This window comes from Lates calcarifer, linkage group LG18, assembly GCF_001640805.2.
Source record: "Lates calcarifer isolate ASB-BC8 linkage group LG18, TLL_Latcal_v3, whole genome shotgun sequence".
Taxonomy (NCBI): Eukaryota; Metazoa; Chordata; class Actinopteri; family Centropomidae; genus Lates; species Lates calcarifer.
In genome coordinates, this window is record NC_066850.1 from 13,994 (window position 1) to 34,223 (window position 20,230).

The 20,230-nt window shown below is 43.2% G+C and overlaps 2 protein-coding genes across 2 annotated transcripts; one reads left to right on the forward strand and one right to left on the reverse strand.

Annotated features, from left to right (window-relative positions):
• Positions 1–1,741: 1,741 nt before the first annotated feature.
• On the forward strand, positions 1,742–12,226 carry tnpo3 (transportin 3). Its single transcript, XM_018689928.2, has 23 exons — positions 1,742–2,000; positions 3,513–3,713; positions 3,984–4,057; positions 4,273–4,429; positions 5,065–5,208; positions 5,312–5,487; positions 5,579–5,717; positions 5,943–6,089; positions 6,262–6,369; positions 6,536–6,627; positions 6,716–6,855; positions 7,798–7,989; positions 8,128–8,219; positions 8,465–8,541; positions 8,640–8,700; positions 8,914–9,054; positions 9,309–9,425; positions 9,513–9,607; positions 9,710–9,866; positions 10,004–10,171; positions 10,253–10,365; positions 11,416–11,498; positions 11,606–12,226. The coding sequence occupies exons 1-22, from the start codon at positions 1,881–1,883 to the stop codon at positions 11,474–11,476; spliced, it is 2,772 nt and encodes a 923-aa protein (XP_018545444.1). The 5' UTR covers positions 1,742–1,880; the 3' UTR covers positions 11,477–11,498; positions 11,606–12,226.
• Positions 12,227–13,653: 1,427 nt separating this feature from the next.
• Positions 13,654–17,924, reverse strand: irf5 (interferon regulatory factor 5). The gene is made up of 9 exons (XM_018689934.2): positions 17,721–17,924; positions 17,027–17,232; positions 16,231–16,417; positions 16,085–16,110; positions 15,969–15,996; positions 15,536–15,886; positions 14,635–15,024; positions 14,433–14,551; positions 13,654–14,170 (listed from the first exon to the last, which is right to left on the reverse strand). The coding sequence occupies exons 2-9, from the start codon at positions 17,198–17,200 to the stop codon at positions 13,982–13,984; spliced, it is 1,464 nt and encodes a 487-aa protein (XP_018545450.1). The 5' UTR covers positions 17,201–17,232; positions 17,721–17,924; the 3' UTR covers positions 13,654–13,981.
• Positions 17,925–20,230: the final 2,306 nt, after the last annotated feature.

The window sequence follows — 20,230 nt, forward strand, 5'->3', positions numbered from 1 at the left end:
TTGAGTAGAAACTCATCTGTACTCTGTTTCTGTTTTTCTCACTGTGACAGTCGACATGTTCGTGACAATTTGTTATTGAACATAATAAGTGATTATATTGATTGATGATTGATCTTCAGAGCTGGGGCTGTATCATAACCAGGCTGTGAGCTGAAGGAGCATGGGTATGATACGACCTCAGTTCAGAGGTCATTCTCTGCCTCATTAATCAGATCATGGTTTCAGGATAGAAATGATTGAACAGTAGAAAACTGTATAAAAATAAGAAATTCTGATTGTTGTTCATCTTTACTGAGACTTTTATTGTGAAAAACTTTTTAATTAGACACTGTGGGATCATTGATTCTGAATTTATTTTTTTCTATTTAACTTAGATTTGGTCTTTTTCTTCAGTTTGGTTCAGATTTGAAAGAATCAGGTGTTTCCAGGTTTTTCCAGGTGAAGGACCAGAGGCACCAGTCAGATGTTGACTATATGACCCAATCAGTTGTTTAATGTTAAAGAAATAAACTTGTTTTATCTGGAGCATCAGTGAACTTTGATTTAAACATTAATTATTAAAATGTAATAACTTGTTAAATTAGTATTTAAAGATTTAAGGATTAGTTTATTTCTGCAGGTTTGAGTCATTTAAATTACTGTTTTAATCAAATAAATGTTTATAAATAAAAGCTGTTAATGTGATTTATTTTGATTCATCGGCAAGTTAAATAAACTGATAATTACTTTATAATTTTCTGTAATTACATTTAATCTGCAGTGTTTTTATTGGACTTAATGATGAAGAGTTTGAGAGGAACACACCTGTCCAGGTGAACCCGTCCTCTCACCCCGAGTCGGCTGTGAAGGATGAGAGGTTCAGATGATGGAAGGTTTCACAGGAACTTAATGTTTAACAGAAACATTTTTTTACTGTAACACTGTGTCTGAGAGTCTGTCGTTAATTAATAATAAATAAATATGAAGACCACCTGAACTCTGCGAAGGACCTTGACTGGTCCCTGAGCCACAGATAGAGAACAAGCTGGGAGAGTTGCGTCTGGTTTTGATTAAATCGGTTATTTGTTGTAAACACTTTACAAATAAACTTTATGTAACTTGTGATGCAGTCAGAGACATTAAATGTTCAAATAAAGTCAAACTGTTCTTATTTTATTACAATTTTGTAATTTATGAACGTTATAAACTGTGTTATAGCTGTGAACAGATTTTACTCAGTTTACCATCCATTGAGCAGAAAGCTTCACCAAATCCCATTCATAAAACTGACAGTTTAATGTGGCCCTCTTCTACTGCAGCTACACATTAAACCCTGATAGAAAATTGTTGAGTCATTCCCAGTTAAACTGAAAACATCTCCCAGGCTGTTTAAACCTGTTCAGTTGCACCAAAGAGAGCAGTGACTGAGCAAGTACATCGGCTCAAAATGTTTAAATACATAATGTTTGATATATTTTCTGTCTAACTATTTACAGAGTTTAAATTATTCTACCGATTTTATGTCCATAAACAAAGCCAGATAAACTTGATCATATTTGAACGAAGTTCTTTGCCTTTATCTAGAAAATATTTAGATTATTGTGCATATATCCTTAAGAGTTAGATAAACGTGAAGATTCTTTGAAAATTGGTGTTTTGTATTTGTCCGACACTCTTATTAAATTTACATTTTTGTGAATGGAGTTCTGAATGGGGTCCTCCCGTCATGACGGAGCGGAACAAATGTTCCTGCCTGTGTTTCTTGTCGGGACAGTATTGTGTTTGCACGCGGGAACCCTGTGCGAGATGGCGGTCGACGCTCAGACCGTTTAAGGGCTCTTTCGGATCCGCCGCGTTGGTTCATTTTTTGCCTTATCTTATCCCTGCTTCTGACCCGAGTTATGGAGGGGGGCAAACCGAGCCTGGCCCTGGTCTACCAGGCGGTCCAAGCCCTGTACCACGACCCGGACCCGGCCGGGAAGGAGCGAGCCTCGGTGTGGCTGGGAGAGCTCCAGAGATCGGTAAGAAAATGGGAGAGGCCGGGGGACCGGGGCTGGTGACCGGCAGGGCGGAGGACGGAAGGGTCTGACAGGGTTTTAATGTGGTCTGTCTGGACCGGGTTTTAACTGTTTACCTGCTGTAAAGAGGCCAGGTGAACCGAAGTGCGCAGTCTCAGAGGAGCCGCAGGTTCCCGTTAGCATCACAGCTAAGCTAAGTTAGCAAAATGAATGGACGAAAATACAAACTGTTAGCCGTGTGTTAGCTTGATTAGCTGTGTGTTGTCATGTAATAAGTTTGTGAAACCGTGGTTTTAATGGCAGTGTGTTTTTCTGTTTAAAGAATAAAATGCTGCAGTTTCTGAGTGAGGCTCTGTGTTTTAGTCTCAGAGGGTTTCAGCAGGCCTGCTCTTCTGCTCACTGCTAGCTCTGTTAGCATATTAGCATGGCTAACATCACTGCTGCGGTAAAGTTTAGTGTCTGGCTTCATGTGACCGGTCAGACTAGTTAAAGTTGGTGACCATCGGTTCGTGTTTATCTCTAGTTAACGGGTAGGACAGACCTGCACCAAACTCCATTTGGATTTGTTCTAATTTAAGCTGCTGCGGTTGTTTGAGGCGACAGTTAAAGGCGATGAAACATTAGTTCAGACACTGAGACTAATTCAGACCAGTTTAACATCAGGTTAACGAAGAGTTAATAAAACAATGATGCAGCTGTTAAACTGAGCGCTGACTCTGTGTTTAGGAAACTGAGTCTCTGTATCACAGGGCGTGGCTCAAACTCAGACCAGGACCCGAGGTCAGGTCTCAGAGTCCACATTCTGGTTAGTCCTGTTTGAGGTTTCTGATGAAGTTTCAGTTCAGACTCACTGCTGCAGTCCCTGTTTATCTGAGACCTGGACCTGATCCACAGTCTGGTCCTGCACAGTCTGATCCTGATGTGACTCTAACAGCTGACTGATCCTCTCATAAACCACTGCAGACTGGACATTTTCCAGCATCATGATTGGCTGATAGACTGATGACATCATGGACGTACACAGTCTGCCTCTGTCTGTAAACTGAGAGGGTCTGCCTATGTGTATTTGGGGGGGGGGGGAGTCAGAGGTTTAAATGGTTTGTTGTGTTTCCTCTGTAAACAGACGAGACGTCTCAGAGTAAATGTTTTTGTATCAGAAACTTTAAATTTCAACTCATCAACAAAGAACAAAAGATTTGGAAGAGTGAATTTTCCTTGGTTTAGCAGGAAATAGACGTCTGCTCTGACTCAGTTCATCTCTCTGATTCTTCTGCTGTTGATCGCTGCAGCTCAGATGAAAAGGTTGAACAAACACTTCAGTCTGTGTTTAGTTCTAAACACGCCGTCTTCATCACTTCCTGATTAAGCTGTGGTTGTTATTGGTTCATCAGAGTTCAGCCTCAGGTGAGACTCACTTGTCTCAGTGATACCTAAAGTCAGCACAGCCTCTAAGGTAGTGACCAGCTGCTCAGGTGTGGACAGGTGTAATGACATCACTTCCTGTCCTGTCCTCAGATGTATGCATGGGAGATCTCAGATCAGCTGCTGCAGCTCAAACAGGATGTGGAGTCATGTTATTTTGCTGCTCAGACCATGAAGATGAAGATCCAAACCTCTTTCTACGAGCTCCCACCAGAGACGCACAATGCACTGCGAGACTCCCTGCTGACCCACATCCAGAACCTCAAAGACCTGTCCCCCATCATTGTCACACAGGTAACACTGATGACCAGCTGAGTACCTGAAATACACCTGTTAACACTGTTAACACTTCTGAACAGAACCAGGTCCCTGGTGGTTCTGTTCGGAGTCAGATTCGTGAATCCTTCAGACCTGAAGTGTTTGATTCACCGACTCATTATTTTTTAACCAAAGTGGCGAAACAAGAATGAAGTTGTTTTTGAAAGTTTTTGAAAGTCATTGGAAGTCATTGAACAGTTTGATCACTGTGATGCAGTCGATTAATTTCTCTTCTCTCTGTGTCAGCTGGCGTTAGCCATCGCAGATCTCGCCCTTCAGATGGCCTCGTGGAAAGGATGCGTTCACACGCTCATAGAAAAGTAAGAATTCAAAGCATCACACAGGAAGTGGAAGAAACACAGAGACACCCCGACCCCACAGATTTATTTATTATGAACATCAGATATTTAAATTCACTGCAGACAGTCACACCTGTAGACGTGTGAGAGTGAAGGATGAGTGTCCTGTGAGCTGTGTTCTCAGTTGTCCTCTCTGATTTTCGGACTAACCTGTCCGTGTCTCCACCTCCTCTCAGGTACAACAATGACATCAGCTCGATGCCCTTCCTGGTGGAGATCCTCACTGTGCTGCCGGAGGAAGTTCACAGTAGATCTCTTCGAATCGGAGCCAATCGGAGGACGGAGATCATCGAGGATCTTGCGTATTACTCCAGCACTGTGGTCACTCTGTTGGTCTGTGATCAGTCTCTTATCGTCCGTTTTTTTTCTTCATATCAAACTGATCTGAGTCACAAACTGTTTACTGCTCAGACTTCAGTGTGAAGATAAAACATGTAGGAGAGAAAACAGTAGGTCAAAGTTTCATCTTAGAAACTCAGTGTTTTAATAACTTTTACACTCGTGTCTGTAACTAAAAGCTTTCTATTGATATTTTTGTAATGGCTCTGAAACTGTCGTTTCCTGTGAGGTGTCATCAGCTGTTATTTTTAATGTGTCACTTCCTCCTTTATAAATGTTTTCATTTGCTTTTACTGTTCATTGTTTTTAGTTTCCAGTGTTTCTGAAGTGGTCGAGTCGCTGGATAAAAAATGTTTCGTTTCATTGTCAGGAACCAGACATCTCAGTAACACCTGACTATCAGAGGTCAAAAGTCATGTTAATGAACTGTAACTGGACTGACCAACTGAAGATGAAATAAGAGCAGGACTCAGATTTACAGGATGATATCAGAACTATGTCAGAAAACTGAACAACATTCATCAGAGACGATCTCAAATTCAGTCGTCATCCTGACTCAACTTTGATTTTTCTGTCTACAGACAATTTGTTCTCATGCTGCTGCTGTTTGTGTTTGTGTTCTGTTTCAGACATCGTGTGTGGAGAAGACAGGGAACGACGAGAAGATGCTCATCAAAGTGTTTCGTTGTCTGGGCAGCTGGTTCAACCTAGGAGTCCTGGACAGTAACTTCATGGCCAGTAACCAGCTGCTCATGGTCCTCTTCCAAGTCCTGGTGAGATTCACACTGGTAATACTCGTCTGACAGGTTTACAGGGTCACCATCACCTGCTCTGTGAGTTTATGTTAATGAGTTCCTTATGTTTCCTGATCCACAGCAGAGGGATGAAACCTCCACCAACCTCCACGAAGCGGCATCAGACTGCGTCTGCTCAGCTCTCTACGCCATTGAAAATGTGGACACTAACATGGCGTTAGCTCTGCAGCTCTTCCAGGGTGTCCTGACGCTAGAGACGGCCTATCACATGGCAGTCGCCCGAGAAGACCTCGACAAGTGAGGACACGCAGGAAACTGGTTCTGAATGTTGTTCAGAGGACTGTGGGAGTGTCATCTGTCTGATTTCTGTTCTGGTTTGTGTTCTCAGAGTGCTGAACTACTGCAGGATCTTCACCGAACTCTGTGAGACCTTTTTAGAAACGACAGTCAGGAGTCCAGGTCAAGGTATGGGCGACCTGAGGACACTGGAGCTGCTGCTGATCTGTGCAGGACACCCTCAGTACGAGGTACGAAAATAACCACAACACTGCCGACTGTAACACAACGACAGCCTGAGTACAAAAATAACCACAGCACCGTCAACTGTAACACAATGACATCAGATTATACTTCCAGTGTGTTATTATTCTGATCCAGGTTTTGATCTCTTTTAACTTCTGGTTTGAATTGTGGTTTCTCGGTTGTTGAAATCTTCATATTATAATTCTTGTCTCTGCTCTGGTTTGGTCCAGGTGGTGGAGATCTCCTTTAACTTCTGGTACCGTCTCGGAGAACATCTGTATAAAATAAATGATGCAGCTCTTCACACCATCTTCAGACCGTACATCCAGAGACTCCTGCACTGTTTGGCTCGACACTGTCAGCTTGATCCAGACCACGTAAGAGCCCTGATCAGGTTTAAACCAAACCACCTGATGAAATCCTGAACCTGAACTTCAGTTCGTTACTTTAAAAACTGTAGTCTGGATCCTCTGTGGTTGTGAACCAGGTCACTGATGTAAAAACATTTTGTTATTGATCCTTTAGTGTAAAGTTATTTTCACCCAACAGGAAGGAATCCCAGAGGACACAGATGATTTTGGAGAGTTCAGGATGAGAGTCTCTGACCTGGTTAAAGACGTCATCTTTCTTGTTGGATCCATGGAGTGTTTCTCTCAGGTAACTTCACTTTTTAATCCACAAAGTATCAGAAATTGAAGAATCAACTTCTGTTCGGTGAACATGACGATTGATTGTTTTTACTCTGTTCTCTGTTCTTACACATTAAAAGACGTGTTTGTTCTCAGTTATATTCCACATTAACAGACATTGTGTTTGTTCTCAGTTATATTCTACGTTAAAAGAGGGGAACCCTCCCTGGGAGGTGACGGAGGCCGTTCTCTTCATCATGGCTGCAATTGCAAAGAGTGTTGATCCGTGAGTTTATCTTCTGTAGTTATTGTCAGTCCTGACGCGTTATCTTTCTTTAAACTCACTTTTCTCCTCTGACTCGGTTTCATTTCAGAGAGAACAACCCAACACTGTCTGAGGTGTTGCAGCAGGTGGTTTTACTCCCGGAAAGCGTCCACATGGCGGTTCGATATACGAGCATCGAACTGGTCGGGGAGATGAGCGAGGTCGTGGACAGAAACCCGAGATTCCTCGGTAGGAAGATTCATCTAAAAAAAAAAAAACCTCATGATCTTTGTGCTTCAGATAGATGGTTGTATGATCTGATCTTATTCAAGACAAAAATCTGATTCAGACCTCCAGCTGTGGTTTTAAGACTCAACCAACAACATATAAATACAGATACAGGTCTGTAGCCAGAGTTCACCTCAGGCTCCAGGAAAGGACGGAAGAATAGGCTAATCTATCCATAGTGAACTAACCCTAACCTGGAGACTGGACATACATCCAAATATCAAATGATTCTGTATCTACTTTCTTCACAGAGAAAACTGAAAAGATCAGTCACCTTTGATTGATGCAGTCTCAATGTGTGTTTATTTAACTAACATGTGGAGACATCAGTGAAACCACGTATTTGTGTGAAATGACAGACTTTGCTTTGGGTACAAGGGAGACTGGTCTGTAAATGCACCTGACCTGCTGTAATCTAAACATCATTAATGCTCAACAATGTTTCAGCCAAATGTCTCATAGTTGTGAACTACACACCTCAGTCATCGCTCAGTGCCACTACTGATGAGGAACAGAGGTTTTCCAGTGATGAACTGACACAGTGACCTGGGTCTCTCTGTCCCTCCCTTCTCCCTGTAATCTGAACACTTTATCGAGTACCTGGCTGCTGACGGTGCCCAGTTACACAATGTCCTCTTTGATTGAATTAATGTTTGAATATTCCTCTTTATGTTTGCCTACTTCATTTTACCTAATGTCTTAGAGTGGATGGCAGTGATTGACAAAGTGATACAATTATGCGACTAAAGAATGTGGAACAGGGGTGTACCGGCACCCTTGGTTCCAGGTCATTTAAAGAAAATGGAGGATTTCCTGTCAGATCCAGTGTTGAACTACCTGATGAAAGGCCTCAGAGAGAAACCTCAGTCAGTCCGACTTTTATTTTGTTAAACTTCCTGTCAGACCCGGTGTTGAACTACCTGATGAAAGGCCTCAGAGAGAAACCTCTGGCGTCGGCAGCGGCGAAGGCAATCCACAACATCTGTTCAGTCTGCAGAGATCACATGGCTCAACACTTCCAGGGTCTGTTGGACATCGCTCGCTCTCTCGACTCGTTCGCCCTGTCCACAGAGGCTGCCGTGGGTCTGCTCAAAGGTACATCAGTCCATCTGTAGTTCACCTGTAGTGACATCTTCAGGGTTACGGTTATGGTTCTGCAGATTAATGTGGAAACAGAGGACAGGTTATAAACTCACACAGGTATGTTCTCACCTGTTAAATTTACCTGTACAGGTACAGCTCTGGTCCTGGCTCGTCTTCCTCTGGAGAAGATTGCAGAATGTCTCAGTGATCTCTGTGCTGTTCAAGTCCTGGCTCTGAAAAAGGTCAGTCACTATTCAGGTGATCAGTCTCAGTGACGTTCAGTTTAGAAACACAGTAACAGTTTTCACTATTTGTTTTTGTTTGTTTGTTTATAGAAACACAGTCACTGTTTTCACTGTTTGTTTTTGTTTGTTTGTTTGTAGAAACACAGTAACAGTTTTCACTGTTTCACTGTTAAACAATAAAATGAACAGAAACTGAATAAAAACACAAACTAAAAGCTGATTTCATGTTTCTGTCATTGCAGCTTTTGGCAGAAGAATCAACGAATGGTAAATCAGCTGATCCCACCGTCTGGCTCGACAGACTGGCTGTTATCTTCAGGTGAGTTCACCTGCTCGTTTGCCTGTAGTCAAACTTTATTCAAACTTTATTTAAATGAACAAACACTGACACTGTTGATACCTTTTGTTTTCCCTCAGACACACAAACCCCATTGTAGAGAACGGACAGACTCACCCCTGTCAGAAAGTCATCCAGGAGGTAAATATCTGACTTCACCTGTTGTACCTGTCTCACCTGTGGTTTACCTGGCAGGGTCATTTGAATATTTACACATAAAGAATATTTTATGAATAAATAACCTTGATCACGTGACCTACCTGTAGATCAGATGAGATATTTTGTTAATATGTTGTAGATAACTGTGTCATGTGACTCACCTGTAGATAACTGTGTTATGTGACTCACCTGTAGATCTGGCCCGTGTTGTCGGACACTCTGAACACTCATCAGGCTGATAACAGGATCGTGGAGCGATGCTGTCGCTGTCTCAGGTTCGCTGTGCGATGTGTCGGGAAAGGCTCCGCCTCCTTGCTGCAGCCACTCGTCACTCAGGTGAGACACACTTGTGCTGTGTTATACCTGACTGTCTGATCAGCAGTTAGTCCCTATTGTTGTGTAGTTTTCAGTTCATCCTCTGGGAGGCACTGTTTATCTGTTATTGATAAATCACACCTGTAGAGGAGAGATTTAAGAGTCTTATTGATCGGTCTCTTCTGATAAAAACACATATTTAATCACCTTTAATTGCTTGTAATTAAAGGTACCTGTAATCTACCTGTTCACCTCCTGATGTGTGTTGTTGTCAGATGGTGAGTGTGTACCAGGTGTATCCGCACTCCTGCTTCCTGTACCTGGGCAGCATCCTGGTGGATGAGTACGGTATGGAGGAGGGCTGCAGGCAGGGACTGCTCGACATGTTACAGGTAATAATACACCTGTCCACCAGGTGAGCTCACCTGTGCACACTGATGAACTCTGATGATGATGGTGACCTCCTCTTCCTCCTTCAGGCTCTGTGCATGCCGACCTTCCAGCTGCTGGAGCAGCCCAACGGTTTGAGGAATCATCCCGACACTGTGGACGACCTGTTCAGACTGGCCACCAGGTGAGTCTGCAGGGTCACCTGATCAGCTCTTCACTCACTGAGGTTTGAACTTACTCTGGTACCTGTGTGTCTGCCTGTGTACTCACCTGTGTATCTTCTCAGGTTTGTGCAGAGGAGTCCTGTCACTTTACTCAGCAGCAGCATCATCGTTCACATCATCCAGTGTGCGATTGCCGCCACCTCACTGGACCACCGAGACGCCAACTGCAGTGTCATGAAGTTTGTCCGAGACCTCATCCACACTGGAGTTGCCAACGACGTGAGTGGACCGAGAACCAAAATTTAACATGCATGGATTCAGATTAAAGTTTACTGAATGACCTGATGTAGAAACAAGATGGTTTTAACACTAGGGCAGTTGTTCTCTCTGTAAACCTGACTCACATCTCTCTGCAGCATGAGGAAGACTTTGAGGTGAGGAAGCAGCTGATTGGTCAAGCCATGGAGCAGCATGGCCAGCAGCTTGTCACTCAGCTCATGCACTCCTGTTGTTTTTGTTTGCCGCCGTACACGCTGCCTGACGTCGCTGAGGTGCTGTGGGAGGTCATGGTGTTCGACAGACCTGTGAGTAAACATGCTGATTCCTGACCAGGTGTGTTCATCATCACCTGTGGTTCCTGACGTATAACCTCTGTGTCGTTTCAGACTTTCTGTCGCTGGTTAGAAAACGCTCTGAAAGGTTTACCAAAGGAGACGTCAGGAGGAGCCGTGACCGTCACTCACAAACAGCTGACTGACTTCCACAAACAGGTCACTAGGTGAGACACCTGACACACCTGAAACTCCAGCAGCAATAACATGGATAACACCGGCAGTCCACTTTAACACTGACCTCGTCATCATTAGACTTTTTGGTGTTTTCATAAACGTTATCTCCAACATGAGTCAAATCAAAGCTTCTGAGTGGCTGCCAGACAAACCTGCTCTCAGCAGGTGGTCCAGCAGGTGGATTTTTTCAGACAGGTGTTAAATGTTCCATGAAACACAAATCTTGTTGACTTCATATTATTTGTCAGACAACAGATAAATAATAAATTAACTGGTGCTGAAAAAACTCACCGAACAACCTCTGAGAATCACTGAGGTTACGGTCAGTCAGGTTTTAGAGCTCTGATTGGCTGACAAGTCAACATGTACAGGTGATGAGATCTGGTCAGTGTAGACAACATTTAGTCTGGTACCAGGTTACATTCACTGTGATGGATGTTCACAGATCTTTACCCACAGTTTAATCAAATCAACCAAGTGACAGAAGGTTTTGCTTCATTTAGACTTTAGGAAAGAAAAGTGATGATGTGTTTAACAAGACCAGAGACAGTGTGACAGAGTGAAAAGGGCTGAGGCTCATGTCAAGTTTCTGTTGAGACTTGTCGATCTGAAGGTGGAACGCAGAAAAACTGGAGTTCATTCAGCGAGTTCAGACTTGTCATGAAATTGGGCAAATCAAACGACACCTGAGCTCTGAGGAAATTCACCATAGTTTACCTGAACACACTGCTCTACAGGAGAGGGACATTCTAGCTTTGATCTGACAGTTTCATAGTGAGTGTGTCCATGTATACAGATGCTTTTACACCTCCTGGAGTTTATCAGGTTTTTTATGGTAAAATAAAAACTGTAACAAACAAGTTTAATATTTGTAATAAACTGAAGTTTGAGCTGCTGTTTAAACTTATATAACAAACAGCACCACCTGCAGGAGGCCGTTGTCTGTCACCGTAATAACAATGTCTCTCACACCAGAGTCCACTAGCTTCACAGTAACCCCGTCGACAAACTTCACATTAATATTTGTTTCTTCTCTTCAGTGCTGAGGAGTGTAAACAAGTATGTTGGGCCATCAGAGAGTTCACCAGACTATTCCGATAGCTGCAACCTTCACACACACCAGGTAACTCTGAAATCCTCTCAGTAGATTTTATTCTTCAGAGGTCATTGGTCTGAAACAGTTGAATCAGCATCTCCATCATGTTCTGAAGTTTGTTTTTGTGTCTTCAGGTTAAATGTTTTGTTGACCAACATTCAGAGGTGACGGCAAAAAGCTGCGACTGCAGACGAGGATCCAAAGGGACGAGATGAAGATGATGATGAAGAAGATGGAGGGACTTTGAATGTGAAACAGGACGAATCACTCAGAAAGACTGACAGAGTGAGGACTGATTGGACAGACTGAGTCCCCCCCCCCCCGACCCTGGAGCTCACCTGAGCTCACCTGCAGCAGGTGTCAGGTGGGCGGGGTCAGACCAGGAGGAGTTCACTAAGTGAACTGATGCGGATCAGTCCTGTTGGATCTTCACTAGTGATAAATCAGAGGACGTGCCTGGTCAACAGTTTTTAAAAGAAGATTTATTTTTGGGACTTTGGTCGTGATGTTTTTTGTCCGTGCCATAAAGAGTCAAAAGATTTCCCATGATGCTTTTGGCTGAGCGGCTGCCTGAGGAGGCTAATGCTGGAGGATTTGGCGTCACCTTTGACCTTTTTAACTTTGGTTGAATTTTAGTTGTTTTTCCACAAAGTGAGACAGAGAGAACTCTGGGTAACGAGACAGAGACTGACACCATGACATCATCGGTGATGTAGCCTTGTTGTAAACAATAAAAAAACAACTGAAACAACAAACTGATGGTTCAGTGTTTTGTTAATGTCGTTAGAGAGCTTCATCTGAAGCAGTAGGTGTATCAGCGTTTTCTCTTTCTGCAGCTTGTTCAGGTGAGTTAATGAGAATGGACTAATTACTGCCCCCTGTGGCTGATAAAGACTCACTGATGTGCCACAGGGGGCAGTACTGAGTATATTCAGGTTACAGATGTTTTCTCTTTAGGTGTATGCCATTTCTTTTTTCTGCTTAGTTCTATTTAGTCTGTAAAGTAAAACAAACTATGATAAATCAAACTATGACAATAAATGATAAATATGAAAAAAGATCTTTAGTCCAAGATAACAACTTTCAAAACCTAAAAATATTCAGTTTAGTATGGAGAGAGGTTTTGATTGGTCACTGGCTGAAACAATCATTTAGTGGCCAACTCCGGCTCTCAGCACCAGCACCTTTATTTTGAAATTAACTCTACACATTTCCTGATGTTAGGGCTCAGTTAAACCAGGAGAGCTGCTGATGGTTGTGGATATTTCCTGGAGTGAAGCCTCAGATTTTCTCAGATTTGTTCCAGGTTTTAAAGAGACATTGTTTAAGCTGTGATTCCTTCAGATCTGAGTTCAGGTATTTGATGTTCTCTCTGTAACCTGACGCCACCTGATAAATGCCAGCAGGTGAGGTCACTGCTGCCCTCTGGGTAATGTGATGTCATCATTTCGCCTCCGTCTATTGTGTTTACCGTTACCTGTAGAGACCCCATCTGCTGCAAGTTCTGGTTAAACTGGTTTCTGTTTGTTGTCACCTGATACTCAGATCTGAACCAGCAGAGTCCAGGCCACATCCTGAGAACCAGAGCAGCAACATTTCATCCTGTCCCAACGCTCGATACAACTATTATAAAAAATACTAACAACTTTAACTTCTCCAAGCTCGACTTCATCATCACTACAGAACAAACATCCTTTATGTTTTTTTAACAGCAGTCGAGTTAAACATGTAAAGTTTGTCCTGATGGTGGTGCTAAAGGAAAAATCATTAAAGATCGCAGAGTCATTAAAACCTGAAGGGACAAAATATTCTGAGTTGAAACTGTTGTTCAGGACATTAATTATCATTATTGATATTTATATTTCTTACTAAACTGCAACAAATGATTATTTTCATTAGAACGAATCAACTAATGATGTTCTAAATCATTTTGTTCATGAGACAAATATTGATCACTGTCAAAAACCCAGAGAGAATCAGTTTACTGTGATAGAACAGAGAAAGAAAATATTCACATCTGAAATGTTTGAAGCAGTTTTGAGTAATTTCAGCTCCTTCTTGTCCCAACGGTGAACAAAAGTCTAAGTTTATCCACTGAGGACAATAAATCTGTTGATATAATTAAACAGGATCTTTAAATCAACTGAGAAACAGATGGTAGAAAAATCTGAGGTTCAGTCTGTTTCCTACTGTGGAGTATGAAAGAATACTGGAGCAGTGTTTATTGAAATCCAGAATACACTCACTGGAAGGAAACCAATATGTCAGTTCAACACTGAATATCATTGTACAGTTCCAATTCCTTTAAAACTGAGCTGAGATCAGCTGATGAATTTACACGTCTGACTGTCTTTAAAGTTCAGTTGAACAAAACAGATGAAAAGTTTAACACATTTCCTGTCAAGGGATTTTCTTTGAAATAATTAACGTCTTAACGTCACTTTCAGCTGAAGTTTGTTCTGATCAGTTTTGATTGATCTTCAATAATCTGCTGATGATCAACCTGGTGTTCAGGGGACGTTGGGGGTCCAGGGCCCCTGGATGTGTTGGCTCTGCAGGAGCCTCTGCAGCTCTTTAAACTGTTCCACCGTTTGGTCCTTCACGTCAGGGTTTGAGATCTGTAGTCGGATGCTGTCTGTCGACCAGCTGAGTTCTCCAGAGAACATCTCAGTCAGGATCCGAGCCACCACAGGAACCACCTCAAGACAGAAACCAGGTTAAAGCTGGATGACCAGAACTATAACAACAACCAGGAACCACAACAACCACATCACAGCTGGATGATGAGAACCAGGGTCCCCTGTCCCCCAACTGTCCCCAAAACCAACATTTGGGGAACAGTCTTTGGTCCTAATGACGAAACTGCAGCATGAATCTATTTAACAATGAAATTCTGACAGTAGATCAGTCGGAGCGCCCCCCGTTGGTCGAGTGTTGCCATTACATCACTGGCCTACTGACCTGGACGATGATGAGTTTCTTCTCTTTGGGTTTCTTGTCAGGCCAGTCCTCCCCGAAACAGAAGTAGATCTCAAAGGGTGGAGGGTTTGGAGCTTCACCTTTCTGGAACAGGATCAGTCCTGAGGACAGAACATTTAACATGAGGATCAAGAGGAACTGAACTCTTAGAGAAAAGTTTTCTGACAGCCATTAAACTTGTCACCTTGCAGGAAGTTGTTGAGGCTGAACACTTTGATCTTCTTCTCCCTCTCCATGGGGTTCGGTGGACCCTGTTCGGGCATGCCTGGTCCGGACCAGAACACCTTACACTGACAGAGGCGGACAGCGTAGATGTCCTGTTCCCAGATCTCCAGGATCAGACCTCGGTCCATCACGTCCAGCAGGGCTTCAGTATAAAACCGCTGCTTCTGGTTCTGGATCTCAGACGTCCCCGGGAACAGGACCTGCTGCAGGGTGACGGGTCCAAACAGGTCCACCTGCTCCGGGGTTGGCTCCAGGTGCCCGTAATACAAACGGCAGCCCTGAGGATTACTGACGGTCAGAGAGCCCGCGGTCCGGCCCCGGTACTGGAACTTCAGGTCCAGATCTGTTACTACGGCAACACAAAGAGAGAGGGACTGGTTTCTTGGCAACCCTCAGTGTCGTTGAATTCACTGTTCAGCTGTTCAGAGAAAAAACTGTGTTTGAATCATGTTGAACCACAGAACCTGTTACACCGTTGACCACACCTTCCTCACTGTGAGCCACAGGTGGTTGTGACAAACAGGTGAAGCAACAGAACAGATGACAAATACATTTAGTGAGGACCCACTCTGATGATGAGGACCAGTGACCTGAGCCTCCTGACAGGTGAGAGCTCATTAAGGTGAGTCACCAGCTGAGGACTCTCTTTGTACTGATCTGGTCTGACTCATTGTGAAGAAACCTTTGTCTGAACCTTCAGCCACTGTTGTCGTTTTCTAACAACCGCACAGAATCAGACGTGGACTCAGGACTGCAGGACTCTGCAGCAGGTGGAAATGCTGCCTCTGATCATTCCTGCTGTAAATCATCAGTAAAGCTAGTGCAGAGGTCATAGGTTAAAGGTCAAAGATTGCACTCACATGGGACACTGCTCAGCAGGTCATACTTGCAGGATTGGTGGTTCTGAGGATCCCCCTGGTTCTCGATGCCCCCCATGCCGCTGGCCTCCATCACATCCGGCCCGGGGGGAGCGGAAGCGGCCGAGGGGGGAAGGGAGTTCAGCTCCTGGAGCCCGTTAGGGATGAAGCTCCCCTGGTCAACCATCTGACCCCGAGTCTGGAGGTCGGAGGTCATGGGGAGGATTCTGTCAGGGAGGAGGGGCATCGGGATCACGTGAGGAGGTCCAAAGGTCCCATCAGATAAACCGAATCGGTTCACTTCTGAATGAGCCGGGAAAGAGCCGAAGGAGGGGGGGTCGCCGATCCTGGGGTCTGTTGAGACATTACATCATCACATTACACCATCACATAACATCATCAACCACCTTGTTTCCACGGAGATGGTTTTACTCACTGATGGTGAGGTCCATCAGGTTTGGCATCTGAAAATAAAGCAGGAGAGTTTTTATCCGTCAGGAGACATCATGTGATTCGACTGTGTTTTATATTTCTACTTGTTTTCTTCCTCACCTCCTCATCATCCTCATCGACTCCATCTGAAAGAAAACCACAGTCAGAAACTTTCAACAAACTGAGCAGGAACGTGGATCAGAATCTGATTCTGCTTCAGGTTTTAATCTGGATCATCAGTGATCAATCTCCTCAGGTGAACTCACCTGTGTTCCCCGGCTGCTCACAGACCTCGTAGATCTTGTACGGTTGGACTGGAGTCTCTTTGGTTCCGTCGTATTTCAGCTGAAACTCTCTGCTCTTATTCAGAGCACAGCGGAGATTCGCTTTCCACTTGGCCGGGTCCGGTTCGTCCACACCTTCCTGATATTTACCTGTCTCCAGAGCCCACGCCTGGAAGACACAGAGCAGGGTTTAATGATCTGTGTTATTTTACACAGGAAACAAACTGTAAAACCAGGGTTCAGTTTGTGAGTGTTTCACCTGCTGCTTTAGTGCAACACAATATAAACAGATAATAAACAATAATTCCACCTTAAAAAGCAGAAAACAACGGGATATGACATTATCTCAGAGCTTTAAAGTAACGTTGGTGGATTTATTTTAAACAAAGTGAGAAATAAAAGCAGAAGCAGAGAAGAGGAAGTGACTGAAACTGTGAAATGAAACCGAGCAGCAGCTTCAGTTTTCATTCAGTTTTATTCAGTCAAACAAGTGATCAGAGTTCAGTCATTTCTTTTATATTCTTAGATCTGACTTGTGTCTTTTCTTCTTTTATTGTTTTAAATTGTTGCTTGTTTTTTTTGTTGTTGTTTGTGTGAAGACTAGAAACCTCTGTGGAGTCTGATCAGGATAAGGTTTGTTGTTGTTTAAACGACTGAAGCTTCACTCACAAACAAACAATCAACAGAAGCTTCAGCGTCTCTGAAATAAAACAACATGTTCACATCCTCAGATCATCTAACATGATTTATTGATCAGGTGATCAGCTGTTTATCAGACCTTGAAGATGGTGTTTTCTTCGTCTGACATTGGCGTGTGGCGTGTAGCGTGTTTCCAGGGGATCTGGAAGAGTCGGTGATCTGAACTGAGCCAGTGTAGACCAGGATACCTGCCGCTGTTCACCTGAGCCAGGAGCCAGGGCTTCAGCCGGATCCTCCGAGGCTGGACACTCATGGTGGAGGAGGCCGGGGGGGCTTGGAAGAAGACTGGAGGGAAGGGGGAGGAGAACAGGGTCAGCTCACAGTAAAACATTTCAGCTACATGAATAAAACATAAAACAAATAACAAATCTAAACTTTAAAACTGATCACTGTAATTTGTGGCTGTTACCCCAGTAACCGTGTCCTCTTGACCTTTGATCTTTGTTAAACTGAAGTGAAACTGATCCTGACACAGAAACACAGAAACTCTGATCTGAGATCAGTTTAAAAGCTCAAGGTTAAAGTTTGTCCTAAAGTATAAATAAAGTTTTTTTCTGGTTTGAATCAGTTTCTGATCAGTTTCTGATGAAGCTGAACGATTTTATTCAGCCTGAGTTTATTCCTGTAAAGTTTTAGGAAGTTCCTGAGTCACAGTCAAGGATCAGCAGTGACCAGATCAGATCCCTGATCTGGATCGACGTCTGATAGATCATCGGACGTGTACGTGTGTGTGTGTGTGTGTGTGTGTGTAGTGATTGTAATGATGGACTCACCTGGTCCTGGTCCGTGAGCCGTAGGAACAGTCGCGGGTTCGGATTTTAATCCTCTGTGGCGACACGGTGACGTCAGCAAACAAACAAACAAACAAACAGAATCTGAGACAAAAACGATGAAAGAACCAGAAAAGAAAAAGAGAAACGTGATGAGCTCGGTGATCCGGATCGGACCAGAGTCATGTCTGACACAACCAGAACTACTTCTTGTCTGATAGTTCACTACTAACAAAATAAAAGCTCCAGTCACTTGATGACAAAATAAAAGTTTGTTGTTGTTTTAACTAAACATGTTAAAGAAGCAACAAGAGAGTCTGCAGTATAAATACACAGTCTGTAGTATAAATGCACAGATGGTAGTATAAATACAAGATTCAAGATTGAAGATTTTTATTGTCACTTATATCTATGTGCAGGACATACAGAACAATCAAAAAACATTTCCCTCTCTCTCTTAGATAGATAGATAGATAGATAGATAGATAGAATATTAACAAAGGTATAATATGCCTGATAAATACTTGGCTAGACAGATATATACACCATAAATAATATGCTATGAATATGTAAATAGAAAAGTGCAAAGGTAAAAGAAGAAAAACAGAAAAAGAAAAAGAAAAAAAAAATATATATATATACACACACACACACACACACACACACACACACAACAGAGGCGGTAGTGCAATATGGTAGCAACTTGTTTGACAGTTGTGCAGATGGTGCAGTAAGGTGCAAACAGATTGTGGATTGTAATGTTATGGAGCAGAATGGAAGTGGGGAACAGCTGAGGTAGAGTCATTGTGAGATGAGTGTGTTACCGTCCAGGGGCAGGGGGCAGAGGGGGGAGGTAGTGGGTAGGATTCAGTATCCTGACAGCCTGGTGGAAGAAGCTGCTTTGTTGTCTGGTGGATCGGGGCCGGAGCCTCCGGTACCTTCTTTCTGAGGGCAGAAGACTGAAGAGAGAGTGGGAGGTGTCACCAGCGATGCTGATGGCTCTGCGGGTGAGGTGGGTGTGGAAAATGTCTGTGAGGGAGAGCAGAGGGGCACCAATAATTTTGCTGGCTGTGTCCACAATGCGTTGCAGAGTCTTTCGGCAGGAGGCCGTGCAGCCTCCATACCACACAGTGATACAGCCAGTGAGGACACTCTCAATGGTGCCCCAGTACACAGACTGTAGTAGAGTCTGTGTAAGTATAAGTATAAATACACAGTCTGCAGTATAAATACACAGTCTGTAGTATGAATACACAGTGAGTGTTTCAGCCAATCAGAGCTGCTGTTACTGCTCTGTGGTTTTTGTTCTGACATCAGTTCAAAACAAACTGAAGAAATCTTTGTGTTTACAGAAAAACTTGCCAGTGTCCAGTGTTTTATTGTGAAAGTGCATCAGGTAGCTTCCGGTGTGTAACGTCTGTCTGTCGGTAACTTTACAGTCTGAAAGAGCCGCGGAGTTTTTACAGAAGTTGATCTACTTCAGGTTCCTCCCTTCCTCCTTCCGCTGCTAACGGAAACTAACATTTAAAACAACATCAATAATACTGACTGATAATCAGTAATACTGACTGATTATCAATTGCACTGACTGATCATCAATAACACTGACTGATAATCAATAATACTGACAGTCAATAACACTGACTGATAATCAGTAATACTGACTGATTATCAGTAACACTGACTGATAATCAATGATACTGATAATCAATAATACTGACTGATCATCAATAACAGTGAATACTCTAGATGTGTTTATGATGATTGATGATTTCAGTTTTGTCTGTAACATGAATTTATCATCTGAGGATCAATAAAGTCTGATCACATCTTTTCTATGCCTCACCTGCTTCCGCCCTGGTTACCAATGACAACCAGCTCTTCATCACCTTCGCAGTCAGCTGGTTACTCTGTCTGAATTTCACCTGGCAGGTAACGCACCTGTTCAGTCTGACCAGCAGGGGGAGCTGTAGACTGAGCTCAGGTCAGAACAGAAAGTGCTGTTTTACAAAATAAAAGTCTGTCTGTCGGTGATTATTTATTTATATTTCCGTTATTTTGTTTTCAAACAACAAAAACGCACGTAATACACACACACACACACACACACATCTGTCTGTCGGTGATTATTTATTTATATTTCCGTTATTTTGTTTTCAAACAACAAAAACGCACGTAATACACACACACACACACACACACACACACACACACACACACACACACATACAAATAGTATGTATAAGTATAAATAGCTACATACATTTGTGTGTGTGTGTGTGTGTGTGTGTGTGTGTGTGTAGAGCAACTTTGACTTTGACATTTTGTTGTGTACTTTTATTTTGAAGGTTCATCGTCGGATGTGTAATTTCCTGTAGAGCCGGGGCTGTGATGTGTCAAACTGTCATTGGATAATTCACAGAGGTTCAAATAGATGATATATATAAATCCTGAGCTTCAGTCACTCTGTAAGTTCACCTGGTGATGAAGGTCATGAGCTGAAAGCTGTGGGT